Source organism: Oryza glaberrima, chromosome 1 (genome assembly GCF_000147395.1).
Source record: "Oryza glaberrima chromosome 1, OglaRS2, whole genome shotgun sequence".
Lineage (NCBI taxonomy): Eukaryota > Viridiplantae > Streptophyta > Magnoliopsida > Poales > Poaceae > Oryza > Oryza glaberrima.
Window position 1 is genome coordinate 21,372,450 of NC_068326.1, and position 18,835 is coordinate 21,391,284.

Sequence of the window (18,835 nt, forward strand, 5' to 3'; positions counted from 1 at the left end):
CACTCTTTTTTTTTCCCGGCGGGAGAGGAGAGAGCGGCGGCGCTCTCTCGCATGCCGCCGCCGCCTCTTGGGGAGCTTTCCTCGGTACTAGTCGTTGCCGTGGACGAAGAACAGAAGAGAAGTGAAGAGAATAAAAGAAAAGAGAAGGGAAAAAATGCGGACCTATATTTTTATTTTCTTCTCACTTACTTGTGGGTCTTACATATTTTTTTTATTTTTTTCTGACTAGGATGCCACGTCAGTGTAACCGAACATCTATACTGCTATGGGACCTAAATTGTATCATTTTGTATAGTTTAGGGGTGAAGATTTTTGCTATTGAGGATAAGGGATGTCAAACAAACTCGGTGTAAAGTTGAGGGATGACAGCTGAACTTATTCCCTGGCAAAAGACCTCATATAGCAGCCGGACTTCGGAACGGACTACTCGCGAATGTTTGGGCCGGAATATATATGAGCTAGCCGTAAATGGGCCGCTTGATAGCCCATCCACTTCGCTGCCGCGGGGCGCCATCAAACTGCGCCGCCGCTTCCAACGATCCAATCCCACCTCTGCGACTGCGATAGTGCGATTTGGTTCGGCCTTAGCACTCGGCACGCGATTGGTGGCGGCGCCGACGAGGTCAGGGTTTCAAGAAGACGCACGGATGCTTCCTCTACATCACTACATGGCCGGCGTTCGGCCTTCGGCGGGGGTGTGTGTGGGGTGGCGGTGGACGACGATACCCTCCAGGTGCTCGACCGTTTGCCTGGCCGGGGCACGATGCAACAACAACCGATGGGAACTCGACCAGATCGACAGGCGCGGGCCTCAAGCTTCCCGGCGGAGACTGGAGCGATATCTCACAATTTCGAGGAGATTGGAGCCGCCTCCTATTCAGAGATCGGCATGGCCAAGTCGCCGATATGTGACGATGATCCGTCCTAGGTGCTGGTACCTCAAACTATCTCCAATTGTCCATGTATATAATTCATTGCTGATACAGGATAGAACTTCCCATATAAACACTCAAAGGCCAAAGAAATACCAGATCATCCTGGTTGGAGCTCAAGCTTATCTGGAACATTTCTGACAAGTCAATGCATGAAACATCCGTTGGAAACTTCAGTATAGTGAACCTGCAAATCTGTTAATATCAGGCATATACATATTCATATTATAAGTTTGAGTAAATTTCACAAAACTACATGTTTTATTGTTCAAGTTGTAGAAAGCCACAAACATTTTGACACTTGGCACTTAAGTACATATATTTTGGTAGTTTAGTTTCACAAAACCACACTATCGATGAATGGATTCACCCGTGAGATGATGTGGTCGTTCCATCTAGGATGAAGACGTGGCATACTATTAATTTCGTGCGATGGCTGGTAATAGGATGACATGTCCTCGTCCTAGATGAAACAGTCACGTCATCTCGCGGGTGAATCCATTCATTGATAGTGTGGTTTTGTGAAACTACACTACCAAAATATATGTACTTAAGTGCCAAATGTCAATATGTGTGTGGTTTTCTGCAACTTGGACTACAAAATGTGTAGTTTTGTGAAATTTACTCTATAAGTTTTTACACACCCTGCAACTAGCGCTATGATATGCAGGCAAGTAAGTATTGTAGTCCTCTTTGAGAAAATATAATTGATTACAAGAAAAGGCAGAGTGTTGTCATTACCTTGATAACTTCAATTCATCCAGCTAAAAAAAAAAAAACTATACAACACCATATATAATACAAGGACAACAGAATGTCAACCACCTTACAGACAAATATTCTAGTAGGAATAGTAAATAGCCACTTGGGAATAGTAAAACACTTAAACTTATTGAGTTACTAGGTATTTAGATACTAATAGATCGAATAATCCACTTACAGTGGAAACAAGGCTCTTCACTCTGCATCTTGGTTTTTTCGCATCAAGCGACTCCAGCTTATAGCCACATGTACATAGGCCTTATCATATAAATTGTCAATGATCCGAAAGTAAGCCATCATCCAGGTTCTCTTCATCATCAAGGTGCAAAACACAGTCCATAGACCAATCACAAATCCTATGCTCATCCCGAGGTAGAGAGATCCCATATGGCTTCCATCTTCATAGACACTTTGTTGTGTACCATTAGTTGAACAGTTCTTCAAGAGAGGAGGCCCACAAAGACCAGGATTTCCAACATAGATATAAATCTGGTCATCGAGTGCTTGTAGCTGTGATCCTGATGGTATTGTGCCTGATAAATTGTTGTATGATATGTTCAAGTGGCTCAGAGAAGTTAGAGCTGACAAACTTGGGGGGATTTCACCAGATAATTCATTGTAGGACAAGTCAAGGGATTCCAACTGCTTCAAATCTCCAATTAGTTCAGGGATTGTTCCACTGAACTTATTACTTGATAAATTTAAATTGGTAAGTCCAATAAGTAAATGTATTTGTTCTGGAATATGCCCTGTTAACTTGTTACATGAAAAATCAAGATTAACCACCTGATTGTAGATTTCAAAGGTGTAGTCACGCTGTTGATCTTTTGTGATTACTTGTATGCTCTCTTCAAAAATATAGTCCTCACTATTCTGAGCTATAACAGTCATTGCTTTGAAGTTTGCTAAGGAGTCTGGTATGGATCCTGATATGTTGTTATGTGCTACGTCCAGAAAATGAAGTTTACCAAGGTAAATAATGTTCTTTGGAATATGGCCATGGAAAATATTTGACCGCAGCCTCAAGATTTGCAAGTTTGGCATTCTTTCTGGTAACCACTTTGGCAAACTTCCAAAAAATCTATTGTATGAAAGATCCAAGAATAGTAATTGCGAGGCACTTTGAAGAAATTGAGGAAATTCACCTGAGAGTTCATTGTGGTTCAAGGCTAGACTAAGCATATTAGAACCAAATTTATCTCCAGAGTTTATGTTGGTCATGGATGATGTGTTATCAGATTCTTTCCAGCATTGCATTTGCTCAAGATTCCCTGTTATTTTGTTTCCTGACAGGTCCAAACGTTTCAGACCAATCAATTGGCACATAGATGGTGGGATGCTGCCACTGATTTGATTATTGGCAAGCAACAGCTCCTCCAGTAGTGGAGCTTTGAGATCCGATGGCAATGGCCCTGACAATAAGTTCGAAGACAAATTCAAGTGTGATATATTCATAGGGAGTTGCGGAACTTGACCTGTTAGCAAATTGGACCCGAGGTATATATGATCTGCTGAGATGTGTTTCAGATTTGCCGGTAATGAGCCACGCAACCTATTGCGTGATGCTTGCAAGAACGATGCTCGGGAAAATGTCACCCAGAACCAATCGGGAATAACATCATCCAATTTTGTATTTTCAAGAACAAGAATATCAATGTCAGTAACGGCCGTTTCCTCTACTCCAGGTGCGCGAAAAAAAAAGAGAAAAAGGAAACCCTCCGGGTGGAGAGGGGAAAACCCACGACACGAAGCCCAAAAACAGAGGCCCATGGGTTTATAGAAACAGTCAGAGGAAGAGTTGGGCAAACAAGTGAGCAGCGAGCTAAGCGGCTTTCGGGACTTTGTGTGGGCCGGAATGTAGGCTGGATCCATATATCGGCTTAGTTGTGGCCCATCCACTGCGCCGCCGCTAGCAAACCTCGAGGCGCGCGGACGGGGTTTGCACGAAATCGCTAATAAGCGACTAGTCGCGCGCGCGCGCTCGCGCGCGGCGAGTTCAGCCCTACTACTTCTAGCCCAACTCTTCCTCTGACTGTTTCTATAAATCCATGGGCCTCTGTTTTTGGGCTTCTTCGTGTCGTGGGTTTTCCCCTCTCCACCCGGAGGGTTTCCTTTTTCTCTTTTTTTTTCGCGCACCTGGAGTAGAGGAAACGGCCGTTACTGTTTTGAACGCAATTTCTTTCTCGGTTTCCCCTTTCCCGGTCTCCGCCGCTTTCTTCTCTCTGGCGATTTTTCCGGCGACGAGTCCCGGCGATATCTCCGATTTTCCCCGGCGATTTCTCCGATGAGTTCTCCGTTTCATTTTCGTCATCACCCGTCCCTTTTCAGTTTTTGGAAATTCGTTCACGAGTTTTTTGTTCGCCATTTTTGTTTTCAATCTCCAAACAGAACACTAGATTTCGCTCTCTGATTTGGATGATACGTTGGATGAGTGTATGAATATGCTCCTGATTTGAACGGATCTGTAGTTGTTTTGCTCCTGATTTGAATGGAACTCTAGGGTTTTGCTCCTATTTGAACGGATCTCTAGGGTTTGCTCCTGAGTTATAATTTCCCCAAATCTCTCCTTCGTTTCCCCTTTGTTTTCCAGCGATTTTATTAGGGTTACGGCGATTTATCCGACGATTTATTTATTCCTATGTGCTAAATGACTACAGCAGGGTATCAATTTTATGCGGCGGGATTATTCATTTTGGATGTTTGATTATTTAGCTCACGCGCTATGTTATAAGTGGAACAACTTATTTGATTTTGCGAATAGTTTTTGATAGCATGCTCTATTTGTTCATTTGGAGATGGGGAACAGCTTGGAGTTTTTCGTCTGTTTGTGTTGTGCGTAGCAGTTGATATGCACCATCGTTAACCATTTTGGAGGTATAGGTTTTTGGACCTGCGAGGCTGTACTGTTCTATGTGATTAATTCTTACCGATTGGGTGTAAAATAGATGGTTGAAACAGTCATGTGGAGATTTCAGTTTCACAGCCTTCAGTAGTGTAATTGTTTCAGAAATTTCAGGAGTTCAATCATAGATATGCAGTTTGTTACACAATGTTTTAGTTTTCTGTTCTTATATGATTCTACTACAACAAACACTACAAATGTAGGGCAGAGAATGAATTGGCCAAGTTTTTGCAGCCCACTTATACCATTGATCTTGTCTTTTGTTCAGAATAGAATTTGTTGAGTCCAAGTATCTTGGGTGGCTGAGGTCAATATGCACAAGAGCATTTGCAAAAGCCCAAAAGGTAAATAAATACATAATTCACTATACTGCTCTGGTCTTTTTCAAAGTTTTACGTGGTGCTCTTTATGTATGTAGCAGCCATTGTGGTTGAGCAACTTTTACTGTTAATCCAAGTATCATACAGCAATTTACTCTTTGACTAGTATTTTTCATGTCAAATATTATATAACAAGGTTGTAGAGACAGTTTTGGCCTATAGTTCTTTTGGTTTGGGGTGCAGGGTTCTTATGGACATTCTTCAGTGGCTTTGTAGAGAGAAAATAATATGTGGAACTTCCTATATCATACTTGAACTAAGGATTTCATATATGAATTCAAATTGAGGTCGTCTACTTCTTGCATTCCCCACTAGATGAGTGCGTCTGATGATGGGTGTGTGTGGGGGGGGGGGGGGGGTGAGTGTGGCGTGACCACCATCTGCTAGTCAGTGTCTTTAATATAGTTTATAATTAGCTTATCAGTAGATTTTTTTTTTTGGCCCTCTTGATTTATGGTATATCAGTATTTTTTAATTTATGATTTTCATGGAGATTCCATATGTTTTCTTTTTTTGGAGGCCAGCTAGCTGCCAGAAGAAGTAGCAACAACCTCTCTATGTATAATATATGGTGTAGGCATGGTTTTGCGAGTGTTGGTAATAATATCATTCAAAAAGCACGGTGAATATTGTTGTATTTTTATTTTTTTTCATAGGTGAGAGGTTAGACCATGCATTGGGTCTTAGTAGTTTAATACTGAAAATTTGCCATACTTTCAAAGCTGTTTTTATAGTTGTCTGAATCTCTATCTCCACTTTTATATAAATCATGGTGTTCAGAAATTCATCAGCAGAACTAGAGCTAGACAGTCTTTGTCTCCCATGTTTTTGAAACTCACAACAGATAGATAAGTATATATGATCTATCAGCCATGGATTTATACGTATAAAGTTTGTATTCCCAAATATAAACTTTATACATATTAGGGAGTACAAAATTTAAACGTACAAACTCTGTACATGTAAAGTTTGTACTCCCTCATATAAACTTTATATGTATGTATATACATATTAGGGAGTACAAACTTTATACCTAACAAATTTGGTACATACAAAGTTTGTACTACCTAATACAAACTTTGCTATAGCAAAATTCAGACATGTCAACATAAATTGTTGGTACAAATTCTTATTTTTTTTTGCCCATGTATGAAAACATAATACCCCCATCACATTTTTTAGTTGCATACACTAATATTATTTTTTCTACTTCTTTTTTCATTTCCCACATGGGAATATTCATCCATACATATACATATACAAACTTTATATGTACATATATAAAGTTTGTACTCCCTACTATAAACTTTTATACTTTACAAACTTTATATGTACATATATAAACTTCTTTTTTCGGTTTCTCTTTTCTTGTGAGCGCCCGCTTTTTATGTTTTTTTTCGGTTTCTCTTTTTTTATATGTTTTTCTTCCGTACCTTCCATTTCCTTTTTTTTCTGTTTTTTCTTTCCGTATCTTTTTCAGTTTTTAATACGTATGTATATAAACTTTTTATATGTACAAATATAAACTTTGTATACGCATATACAAATTTTGTGTACGTGTATTTGTTGGTTTTTATATGTACGTATACAAACTTTGTATACGCGTATACAAACTTTGTATACGTGTATTTTTTGGGTTTTTATACGTACGTATACAAACTATGCACACATATATAAATTCTGTATACACGTATACAAAGTTGGTATATGCGTGTATACAAAGTTTGTATATGTGCTACTACCAACTTTTTATATATATATATATATATATATATATATATATACATTAAAAGTTTATACATATATATATTATATACATATGTACAATCTTTGCATAGTGTAATATAAAATTTATATATATGTACATATTGTATAGTATTCGTAGTAGTATAAAATAGTATAGTAGTATAAAGAGCCGCGCCCACTCACAATGGTGCAATTTCCTTTAATTTTTTTTCCTACAGCCCTCAAAATATTCAAATAAACAACAATTGGGTTAATCACAAAACTTTTGGCTGTTGCATGCATATACATATATAAACTTTATATGTACATATATAAAGTTTGTAATCCCTAGTACAAACTTTATACTTACAAACTGTATATGTATATAAACTTAATTATATTGCTTTATACGTATACATATAAACTTTATACTTATATAAAATTTATAAGTATAAAGGTTGTACTCCTAATATAAACTTTGTATATAAAAAGTTTGTACTCTTTGATACAAACTTTGCTATAGCAAAGTTCGCACCTGTCAGCATAAATTGCTTCTACAATATACATTTTTTTCCCATGTATGAACACATAATCACCCATAACATTGCTTCTATAAGCAACTTTATGCTAGTCTTTTTCTTGCATAACTTACTCACGATGGTGCAATTTCCTTTAATTTTTTTTTTCTACAGCCCTCGGATTATTCAAATAAACAATAATTGGGTTGATCACAAAACTTTTGGCTGCTGTATGCAAGTGTATGGCAGAATAAACAAGTATGTCATGGACATGATGGCTGAGGCTGTAATGACAGAACAATTTGAAATGGATAAACTTGGTCACCTACCTACAAATTTATGTTCTAGACACATTGTAAAATGTGACAACTGTAAGATCATCCACCACCACCCTCTTTCTAATGATTTTGGGCCTGTTCGGTAGTTCTAATTGGCAGCTAGCTGCTACAGTGAAATGCATAGAAGATCAATGGTAGCAGCTGCAGCTGCAGCGGCTGCACAGCCGCTGTATAGGGCTGCCGAACAGGCCCTTTCTTTTCTCATTTTCCATTATTGCAACAATATTGTTTTTTGTTACTATTAATTTTGTAATTCTCACTTCCTGCTACCAAACTCTAGTTCTTTTCTCTCTTTTTTTTTACCCTTTTAACTTATCTTTTTTTTTTCAAATTAAAACTGCAGAGTCTTTTCCAAGATCCTTATAAAGGAGCCGAATGAAATCAAAATTTCGTGTTCGGTTTTGAATTAGAGACGTTAATAATAATCAACCAACGTCGACTATAACCCTAGCCTTCCAAGCTAACGATGCGGGTTCGATTCCCGCTACCCGCTCCATTCTGTATAAAATAACTATTCTATTTGTCTAGACATGGTAGAGGCCTGTATTCAACCTTTTTCGTCCACCGGTTTCCAGCGCTCCAGAGCGGAGTAGAGCAGTTTGGTAGCTCACGAGGCTCATAACCTTGAGGTCACGGGTTCGATTCCCGTCTCCGCACTTAGCAGTCTGTATAAAAGGACTATTCTATTTGTCTAGATATGGTAGAGGGCTGGGTGGTGAATTAGCAATCTATTTACTGAACCAAATCAAGGCTACAAGCTTGACATAATGGATATGGTGAGTTTTATTCTTTTTATGTTTTTTAATAGTAGTAGTACTACTTGTTTTTCTTTAAGTTTTACATAATCTTCTTCCTTTTTCTATGGTCTTCAATTTGTTTTATTTTCATTGCCGAACAGATTTTTCTTCCACTACAGTCAACAGGTTGCTGGTATCTTGTAGTTGCTAATTTCAGACAGAAGATTTTTGAGGTGCTTTGTCCTAACTCTAAGTTAGATGAACTGCGATCCTAGGCAGAATATGTCATATGGAACTTCAAACGGACCTTTAAGCTTGCATATCCAAGATCTATTAGAGTTAATGTTTATAGCATGGAGATTTCTATCCGAAGCGTTTCACTGTCAACAAAAGAGTTAGTTTTTTCTGTCCTCTGTCAATAATGTATCAATAGTTATTTTTTTCATTTTTCTATTTGTATGTCAGCCAAAGTTTTCTAATACATAATTAATTTGATTCATTTTTGGGAAAAAATACACGGTTGCGACAGTGGCGTTTATACCATGAAAATGATCCAGAATCATGATGGAAACACACATTTATCATTCACACCTGTGAGTAAAAGTTTATCTCACTCACATTTTTCTAACGTACCTTCTTTATGTTTCTATCGTTCCTCCTAATTTCCTTGCATTTTTTTTATAATGTAATTGAAACAGGAAGACACTAAGGTATTGCGTGAGATGTTGACACTATACATAATTACACATCGATATAACACAAAGCATAATCCTGAGACCATAGCTATCATGAAAAAATATGTGAGTTTTTTTCTAGGCTTTTTTTTTTACCTAATCTGGTTTAGGGTTTCTTTTCTTATATCTGTGTTTTCAATTTCTCAAGGATTGGCAGCTCAATGATTACAGATAGAAAGTATTCATTTTTTGGCAATGCATGCTGCCATTTTCTATATATGTACAAATCAGGGAGTGGACAAAAACTTAGTTTTGGGACCAAATATGGGAAGTCATTTTTCGATCATAGGCTTCTTTTTACCCCCATAACTGGACATGTGCCTTTTGAATTCTATATATCAGTCAAGAATATTTGTTGATTTACTCCAACATAGTATGTTTTTATTTTTTTTTTCTTTTTTGAAGTAGCTACCTTGTGCAAATCTATTGTAAACAATTGCTATCTAAGTCACAGACTCGTATGAGCCTAAATATGAGGTTGCACCTCATGTTTTTTTTATTAACATAGTATGGTCTTTTTCACGTTTGGGATGAAAGATTCATACATTTTCAAATAAAAGTTACTTATATGTGATCTCATGTATTTTCCAAATGAAAGTTACTTCTACATTGTCTCCCCATCCACTTCTATCCCTAATATACCCCATCCCAGAAAAACAAAGGTAAAGGGAAAAAATGAAACTAGTCAGGATTTAAACTAGGCCATATGGGCTGGGAGACGCACGGAAAAGAGAAAGCCCACACACACGTGCTGGAAAGAGAAAGGGGAGGCCCACGCGCGCGCTGGAAAGGGAAAGGAAAGGCCCACGCGCGCGGCAAGCGTGTCGTCTTCCGTTTTTTGTCATCTTGCCCGCGCGCACGCCGGGAGGCGCGCGTTCAGTCGCGCATTAGCGACACCCGGGTTTGCAGGACCGACTCGCCGTAGGCCGCCGCGGGTCTTCCACGTGCCCTGAAGTGCAGGGCTAGCGCGTGCCACATCCTGTCGGCTGCCGACGCGCGAGGTCCAGGGATCAGGAAGCGCCACGGTTGCTTCCTTCCGTGGCGGCTTGCCGGGTGGTCGGGCGGTGGAGGACGACGATCCCCTCGAGGTGTTCGGGCGTATGCCTGACCGAAGTGTGTTGCAGCAACGATTGATGGGAAGTCGATCCCAATGGCAGCGTGGCTGGGCGGGCTCCAAGCTTCCCGGCTTAGACCGGAGAGCCTCACGGTTTAGAGGAGACGGGAGCCGCCCCCGATTCAGAGGTCGGTGTGGCGGCCAGGTCGCCGATCTGTCATGGCCTTCCCTTCCAGAGGCTGATCCGCCTCTTTAAAAGGAAAGTCTTGTTTTTATTTGCCATCTTATTTTTCAGTGTTTTCTTGGACATGCTTCCGCTTCTCTGAGTTCGTGTACAGGTGTGATGATAATCATCTTCAGTATAAACCAGTCTGATTTGAATTAGTAAACATCTCTTTTTTTTTAACGACTCGTACGAGACAGTGCGAAGTTCTATTGATAGAGCAGAAAAAAATTACAAGATTATAACCCTGGAAAGTAGTAACCAGGAAAAGGGGAAAAATATACCACCACCCACACATCGACGGCGCCAACACACAGGTCCGGGAGAAGGCTAGCACCGGACCGGCCACCGCTAAGCATGACCGACCGCCGCTAGACCAACAAAGGAAACAGACAAGAATGCCCAAAAACGCCTTAAAACCAACACAAAGCCCAACTCCAATAGAGTGTGCTTGCACCAATCGTTCGAGTGGTTTCGACATGGGATACCTAAACGACGTCTCCAAGGAGAGAAACGACGAAAAACCGCCGCCGCCGTCCGTCAGGGACTCAAAAGAGCCAAGACTGGGCTTTCGCCCGGCAAACACCCTTGAGAGATGAGACGGCATGACAACGCCCTCAGGAGGGGGAATGGACCATCGTTGTCGGTCTGACCAAGGCCGGGCTGGGTTTTCACTCGCTGCTCATCACCTGCAAGTCCACGGCTGACGCATCAATGCTCCACCACTGCACAACCTTTGCCGACATGTGAGACCACTGCACCGTTGCCCCCCACCGGCCAGCCTTCGTGCGCCGAAGACCGCGCCACACCCCCCGAAAGCCTCACACCGTGATCGCCTCCTTTACTGCCGGCCGCGCCTCTTGCGCCAGTCCGGCCTCCCACCGTCGGCTGCACCTCTCGCGCCAAGCCGGCCTCCTCGCCGCCGGCCGCGCTTCTTGCGCCTTGCCGGCCTCCACTGCCATTGACTGCGCCTCTCTGCGCCAAGCCGGCCTCTAACCCCTCCAAACACTGCTGTGCCGGCCAAGTGCGGCCGTCTGCCACGGCCCCGGCTAGCCGTCCGAGACCGTCATGCCTCCTCCGACCGTAGACACGGCCACCACCAAATTAGTAAACATCTCGAGTCTCGTGAAACAGTATCGAGGTATCAAAACTGCTTGCATTTGGTTTGGGTCTCAAAAGTTTCGTAGAATAAGCGCCCAAAGCAATTAAACATGCCAAAATTGTATTTCATCAAAGCCAGAAACACTTGGCAGAGAATACCCGCTACTAGTGATAAAAACGGTCGAAAAATTATCCTAACCTTTTCCGTTACCATATTGTTTTCCCCTGAAATATGTAATCAAAATAGCATCGGAAATAAAAACAATACCAAAAATGTCGGAATATCAAAGACAAAACTATTGCTAAGGAACATCGCAAATGTCGTATCATGATAGCAAACATATCACAGTTAGTTTACTTTTTATAAAAATGTAAACTAACCAAGTAGATGTATCCTTCACACGTTCAAATGAGATTTTAGAGACGTAACATCATGTAGTGGAGGTACGTGCTTTACCACTAAAAGCATGTACGACGTTCAAGAATTAAATCTCCAGGAAAATACAAACACCCATGCCTAGTGGTGGATAAGAAAAAAAAGCCACTAATTGCTATAGACACTATATTTCAATTTTTCACACCTGCCCGTTCTGTGCATGACTATTTTTATAATTATTTTTTTCAAGATGTACCATTTGTCCTCAGTTTCTCCTCCATAACCTCCTGCAGGCTATGGCCACTTGAACATACGTTCTGTCATACAAGCCATCGGCAAACACAAAGCAAGTATATCTCCATCTACTGCTGAAGAGCATAAAATAGAATACTAGCAAGAGGCCAACCACAGAACCGATGATTATGCTGAGGCGAAATGACACCTCTTCCAATTCACCTTGTTCAATTTTCGGATCATCATTGATAGAGCAGTTATTTGGTAGAGGATGCCCACATAGACCAATGTTTCCAACATATATAGACGCAGGGTCTTCAAGAACGTCGAGTTGATTTCCCGATGGAATTCTTCCAGTAAGATTATTGTAGGGCAAATTTATGTGGCTCAAGTAGGTAAGAGATGTTATACTGCTGGGAATCCCACCAGAAAGCACATTGTGTGACAAATCGAGGGACTCCAATTGTGACAATGAGCCAATCTTATCAGGAATTTGTCCACTTAAGCTATTCCATGATAAGTTCAGGTTTGTCAATGCAATAAGACTGATAATCTCATCAGGAATCTCTCCAGTAAGATTATTATTAGATATATCAATGTTCACCATATATATGATTTCACCTGTATATAGGCGTTCTTGACCTTTTGTGACTACAGTTATGTTCTCTATATAATCAACCAGTTCATTAGAATCCATCCCTGATTCAGATCTAATAGCACAGGAAAGTTCATCTTGGTATAGAGGTAGTGACATTCCGTGCAATTTCACCAAAGAATTTGGTATCCTTCCTGAAAAGTTGTTATGTGCAAGATCCAAATATTGAAGGCCAACTAGGCTTGTAAGGTCAGCTGGAATGCGACCACTAAAATTATTTGAACGCAACCGTAAGAATACCAAAGAAGGTAACTTGTGCCCAATCCATGCTGGCAGTGTTCCAAAGAATTGATTATAACTAAGATCCAGAAAAATAAGGTTTTTGCAGTTCTGAAGAAAAGAAGGAAATTGCCCGGAGAGGTTATTGTTTCTTAAGCTCAAATTAGAGATACTTAAACCTGTGGAGATTTCTGAGCTTGAATTGGCTATGCAATCAGGAATTGGTCCAGTCAGCTTGTTTCCTGAAATATCCAGCAACAACAGAGAGTGCATTTTGCACAAAGATGTAATTGCACCAGAAATTGAGTTGTCATATAGAATAAGTGCATCTAGAAATGGCGCCCCTAGGTCTGATGGCAGAGGCCCAGATAAATTATTTTTGCTGAGATCTAAACTGGTTAAATTCACCGGAAGCTTGGGTACTGGACCACTAAACTGGTTGGAACTGATATCTTGCAACTGCTCTCATGAATTCCATTGAAGATGGGAGGACTCCTCTAATATTATTGTTCCTCATATTCAGATATGTCACTGAGTATGCTGCAATCCAGAACCAGTCGGGAACCTTGTCAGATATGCTTGTGTTTGAGATATCAAGATTATCTACATTTGTTAGCCATCTGAGCCAAGTTGGGAATTTAGGCCCTAACTGGCAGGACCTAAGTTCAATTTGTGTTATTTGCTTGAAAGGAGGAACCCAGGTTGAATTCACTCTGATGGCTAGGAGGTTGTTAGACAAGGTCAACCAATCTATCCTTGCTAGGCCTGATAAATGGCCTTCATGTATGACCCCTTCCAGTTTGTTGAAGCTGAGATCCAATATTGTTAGATTTGTAAGCTTGCCTACCCAGAGTGGAATTGGACCCGTGAGATTGTTATTTCTGAGATCAAGCCAGCTCAAATTTGAGTCTATGTTGTTGGCAGCCTTCCAGTCAAATTGCAGCTCGGTAGAAACAATTTTTGCAACTTATTCGAGAAACATCTGGGCAATCGATTGAATAACTCTGTTATGCTTCCATTGATGTTGGTATCGTAGGCACTAAACCTTTCCAAGTTACATAGGTTCTTCATGTTCGCTGGTATCATGTCCACAAGTTTATTCAACGATAAACGAAGTTCGACGATAGAGGTCATATTTCCTATCTCGTAGGGAAACGGGCCATAGAAACCATTCCCGGTGATATCTAGATACTTAAGTCTAGTTAAATCCCAAAACCAGTTGGGTGTGATCCTCTTGTGGAAATTGTTAGCCCAAAGGTCTAGTGTTTCAAGGGATGTTAGGTTGTAATATGGAAGAGAATCAACGCTGGTACTAAGTTGGCATCCAGGCAAAATGAGAGCTTTAAGAGATGGAAGCACGTTCAAAACCAGAAGCCAGTCCACCGCAGTACTGAGATTCACACCGTCCAAGTTTAGGTACTCTAGGGAAGACAAGCGTGACAACCAAGTGATATCCGTGGAGTATACATCACTGGAATAGGAAGTTATATGTAAGTAGTGCAAGTTGGAGAGATTACCGAGCTGCGGTGGTATCCTTCCACTGAAGGTCGAGATATCTCAAGTTTTTGAGAGAACCAAAGAACTCCGGTATGCGAACCCCACTGAACTTGTTACAGCTCAGGTCCAGATATTGCAACTGTTGTAAGACAAGCAATGAGGAGCTTATGTTGCCTCCCAGTCCTGGTTCCGACTTAGGGCTTGTTCGGATTACAGGGTTTCCATAGGATTTTTGGAGGAATATTGTTCACTAGGAAATTTTCCTTTCCTTCCATTCGGATTGCTCTAACCAGCCACAGGAAAATTGAAGGAAAGATTCCCTCGTGGCTGATTTCACAGGAAAACCGTAGGAAAGAAACCATCCACTCAGATCTCATTTTTATTTTCCTTTGCTTCAGATCGAGGCAATCGATCATTAAGCAACTGTTGTGTTCCTGTGAATGTGGATTAAGGAAGATTGATAATACATAGATTACTGTACAATTTCTATATGTTTCCCAGTGCACATCCGAACGATACTATCTCATGTTTTCCTGTGTTTTCAATCCTCTGTTTTCCACGTGAATTCCTATCATTTTCCTACACTTTTCCTATCCTACGTTTTTCCTATCCTTCGTTCCGAATAAGCCCTTAACCCATGGATATCCTGGGCTGTAGCAGCCACGGGTTTGGAGATCGAGCTTGACTATATGGCCAGTTCTGTTGCTGCACCGGACTCCCTTCCAGTGGCAGCAGTCATCACCCTTCCATGACGAAAGGATGTTTCCAGGGTCTGATAAACCTGCTCTGAAGGCCAGAAGAGCAGATCTCTCCTTCGGAATACAGCCGCCGGTCCTCTCGGCGTCGGACGAGGCATGATCTATGGAGCTGGTTTGGGTGAACAGCAGCGAGACTACGACCATTAGGATGGGAAAGCTTCGAAACATGTCCATGGCGTTTTTTTTTTTTTTTTGCTTTGCAACGACTCTGTTTCTCTATGCCAGCTGCAACCTGCAATTGTGTTGGGCTAAAATATGCCGCATCCCCCGTTCTGTACGTTGCAATCTCCCATTTTCCTACTCTTTTGTATGAATGCTGCCACCCATGGTTTGTTCAGCGAGGCTATGGGTCAAGAAGCTCTCTATGGCATGGAATTCCAAGTTATTAGGAAGATCGCCCTTCATTTCCAACATAATGTCATACCAGCGAGCCTGCTTGGTAGGCCCTGACTTCCAGGGGATGTGTGACCCTGGTACACATCAAGGGTTTATTCAGAGCCATTTTTTCTTTCCTTTGAGGTAGAATGGTTTGTGAACAATTCGTCGACTAAGGAGAACCACGAAGATTTTGGTTGCCAATATTGACCGAGTCAGTGAGATGCTTGGTTGAGTGCTGATTGCAGTTGATTTCCAGATGGTTGCTTTCGTGAAAGACTGTTACAGAACAAGTCCAAACGATTCAATCAGGAATTTTACCGGACAGCTCGTTTGTGTGATCGATATAGGTCACCACGACACGAGAGTTGCGGAACGCGTATGGTTTGTTCGTTCGCGGCAAGTGAGCAGCGCCACTGCGCCAGCGTGGTACCCTGGATTTCGCCTAGTTTTTTTTTTAGAACAGGACTTCGCCTAGTTAGAAGCGGCGGCTATTAAATCTTGGAATAAGTTCACCGAAGGTCTCTCAACTTAACTGCAAGATTTTTTGACGTCCCTTAACAGCAAAACCAGAAATCTTCACCCCCTAAACTATACAAAACCATCCAATTTAGGTCCCATGGCAATATAGATGCCTGGTTTCGCTGACGGGGCATCCTAGTCAGCAAAATAAATAAATAAAAAATATATGGGGCCCACGTATCAGCCCCACGTCATCTGTCTTACGCATCCTCTCTCTTCTCTCTCTCACTTTTGTTCTGCAGGGCGACCGGCAGATGGGGAGGAGGCGGCAACAGCGGTGGCGAGTCTGGAGACGAGGAGGTCGGCCGGCGACAAGGCGGCGGCGGCGGCGGGACCAGACATCGAGCTCGACGCCCATGGCGTGGACGAGCTCCCCGTTGCCGTCGGAGCGGAGGAGCACCTCATCACGGCGGCTAAGCTTTAGAGGAAGGTGGCGCCGAGGACGAGCGCGTGGTTGGCGAGCTTCCGCCGGCGAGGAGGGCGGCGAGAGACGACGAGGACTTGTGGAAGTTGAAGCCGACGCGAAGCTCCCGCGCCTCACCACCTCCGCCGTCCTCTTCCCGACCCCGAGGCCGTTCGGTTCCTATAGGCCCGCCAAGGCCAAGCTGATGCCGCCGCCCATCACCATCTCCAGCCGCCGTCGTCGACCCGGCACACCTCCACCTATGCCCACTCCTGCCCCATCCGCCCCTCGCCGCCTGCCACCGCGGAGGATCCCGTCGACGGCCGCAAGCTCCACGTCGCGCTTGCGCACAGCTTCCTCATCGTGTCCGTCTTCTGCAACGCGTGGTTCACTGGTTCCTGGACGATGGGGATGGCGATGGCGGCGAATGAAGCCGTAGCCACAACGGCGTCGTGATGCCATCGATGACGACCACCACCACCAACAGTGGCCGCTGCATCCATGGCGGCGAGGAGGTGGCGTGGGGGCGTGACAGTGGGGCGCATCGGTCGTGGTAGTGGGACGCTCCCAGATCCGGTCGAGGCGGCGGCGCTGCTGGTCCTCAAGTAATGTCCCGGGACTACCTCTTCGCCGCCGGGAGCGGGGTCGCAGGGGGTAGGGGACCTCTTCGCCGTCGGGAGCGGGGGCACAGGGGGTAGGGGAAGCGACGGCGCAGGGGGCAGAGGAAGCGACAGCAGACGAGCGCGTGTGCGTCAGTGTGGTGGCGGTGGCGGCGGAGCTCGGTCAGGCTCGCCTCGCCCCCATCTGCCGCTGGCGGCAGCCTCCCTAGAGAGGAGCTGAAGAGAAGAAAAAAAAAGAGAAAAGAAAGATGTGGTCCCCACATTTTCTATCTAATTTCACTTACATGTGGGACCCACATTTTTTTTATTTTTATTTTGTTGACTCAGATGCCACGTTAGCGAAACCACGCATCTGTATTGCCATGGGACTTAAGTTGGACGGTTTTGTATAGTTTAGGGGTGAAGACTTCTAGTTTTATAGTTAAGGGATGTCAAAAAAATCTCGCTGTTAAGTTGAGGAACCTCAGGTGAACTTATTCCTTAAAATCTTTCAATGTAAATGCGTAATAATGGACTAAACATGCGTGACAGACACACTTTTCGGACTTTGTGTGGGCCGCAATCTAGTACGGCTGGATCATATATCGGCCGGGCCGTGGCCCACGCCCACCCACTGCCCTCCTGCGCATGCAATGGAATAAGTTCACTTAGTGACCCTTAAAAGTGATCAAAGGTCCTGTTTGGGAAGCTTTAGATTCTGAGAAGCAGCTGTTTGGTAGCCAACTTTCGAGAATCTGGAAAAGCTCTGAAACCCAGCTTCTCTAGCTTATGGCTTCTTAGTTCATTTTTCAGAATCTGTAACTACATATTCTCAGAAGCTGTGGACTGTTTGGGGCAGCTTCTAGCAGAAGCAGCTTTTGGGAAAAGCTGCAGCTGGGATAAGCTCCCCCAAACAGGTCCAAAATCTAATCCGTGACCCTAAACCACAAATCCAGATATCTCGACCCCCAAACTCTTAAAATCAGTGCAATTTGACTCCCTAAGCGGTTTTGGAGGGCGGTTTTACTGACGTGGTGCCTACGTGGCGGTATTGACCGGATATCCTTTACACGTGGCGTTTTGGTGGTATTTAGAATTAAAAATACGTGTGGGGTCTATTTATCAGTGATAGAAAAGAAATTGTGGGACCCACGTGTCCCATCTCTCTCTCCCCTCCCTCCTCGCCGCTCCCTCTCTCTCTCCCGCAACGGGCGGCGAGGGCCGGAGCGGCGGTGGGCGGATACGGCGGCAAGCGGCGGAGGCGCGGGCGTGGCGCGGCGGCTTGCGAGCGGCGGAGACACTGGAGCGGCGACGACAGGCACTGGAGCAGCGACGACGGCGGCGGCGTCCGGGCTGAGCTCCACCGCCTCCTCGCCGACGGCGACTAGGCGTTCGAGCCGGAGGACGGCGGGCGGCGGCGGCAGGAGGCACACGCGGCGGGGTCGACGACGACAACGTCCTCCACCATCACCCACCCAACCCGAACGAGCATCACCGCCGATCCGCGTGCGGCGGCTTACAGCCGGATCGGGGGCCTGCCCTCGCAGAAGACACGATGGATATGGAGGAGAGGGGACCAATGCAAGCGGACCGTTACCTGGCTCCATTTCGCTGCGACTTGAGACACAAGGGATCAGATCGATCAAAAAGATCACACGCCAGCACGCACGCAGCGCAGGTGTCTCTAACCAGCTGGTCCGGTCCGCCTCGAACAAACTCGTCCGAGATCGCAGCCGGTCGCCGCCTCGCTGGTGCAGCTAGCGCCTCTATCTACATCTATATCAGGAGACC

General features: G+C 43.7%; 1 protein-coding gene, 1 long non-coding RNA gene, 1 other non-coding gene and 1 pseudogene across 5 annotated transcripts; 2 read left to right on the forward strand and 2 right to left on the reverse strand.

The window, feature by feature from the left end:
* Positions 1-1,889: 1,889 nt before the first annotated feature.
* On the reverse strand, positions 1,890-3,464 carry LOC127780524 (receptor-like protein 12). Its single transcript, XM_052307479.1, has 2 exons — positions 3,461-3,464; positions 1,890-3,370 (listed from the first exon to the last, which is right to left on the reverse strand). Exons 1-2 carry the CDS (start codon positions 3,462-3,464, stop codon positions 1,890-1,892), a joined length of 1,485 nt encoding a protein of 494 aa, XP_052163439.1.
* Positions 3,465-3,852: 388 nt separating this feature from the next.
* On the forward strand, positions 3,853-12,197 carry LOC127760524 (uncharacterized). 3 transcript variants are annotated; one of them, XR_008015088.1, is made up of 6 exons: positions 3,853-4,940; positions 7,394-7,590; positions 8,456-8,688; positions 8,824-8,887; positions 8,993-9,094; positions 12,076-12,197. It is a non-coding gene; the product is annotated as an uncharacterized LOC127760524 (long non-coding RNA). The 3 variants fall into 3 exon arrangements; XR_008015090.1 differs by lacking the exon at positions 12,076-12,197 and adding an exon at positions 7,901-8,333 and having other exon boundaries at positions 8,993-12,069; XR_008015089.1 differs by lacking the exon at positions 12,076-12,197 and adding an exon at positions 9,177-12,069.
* Positions 8,141-8,214, forward strand: TRNAM-CAU (transfer RNA methionine (anticodon CAU)). Its single transcript has one exon. It is a non-coding gene; the product is annotated as a tRNA-Met (tRNA).
* Positions 12,198-13,693: 1,496 nt separating the features above from the next.
* LOC127780620 (receptor-like protein EIX1) lies at positions 13,694-15,319 on the reverse strand (annotated as a pseudogene).
* Positions 15,320-18,835: the final 3,516 nt, after the last annotated feature.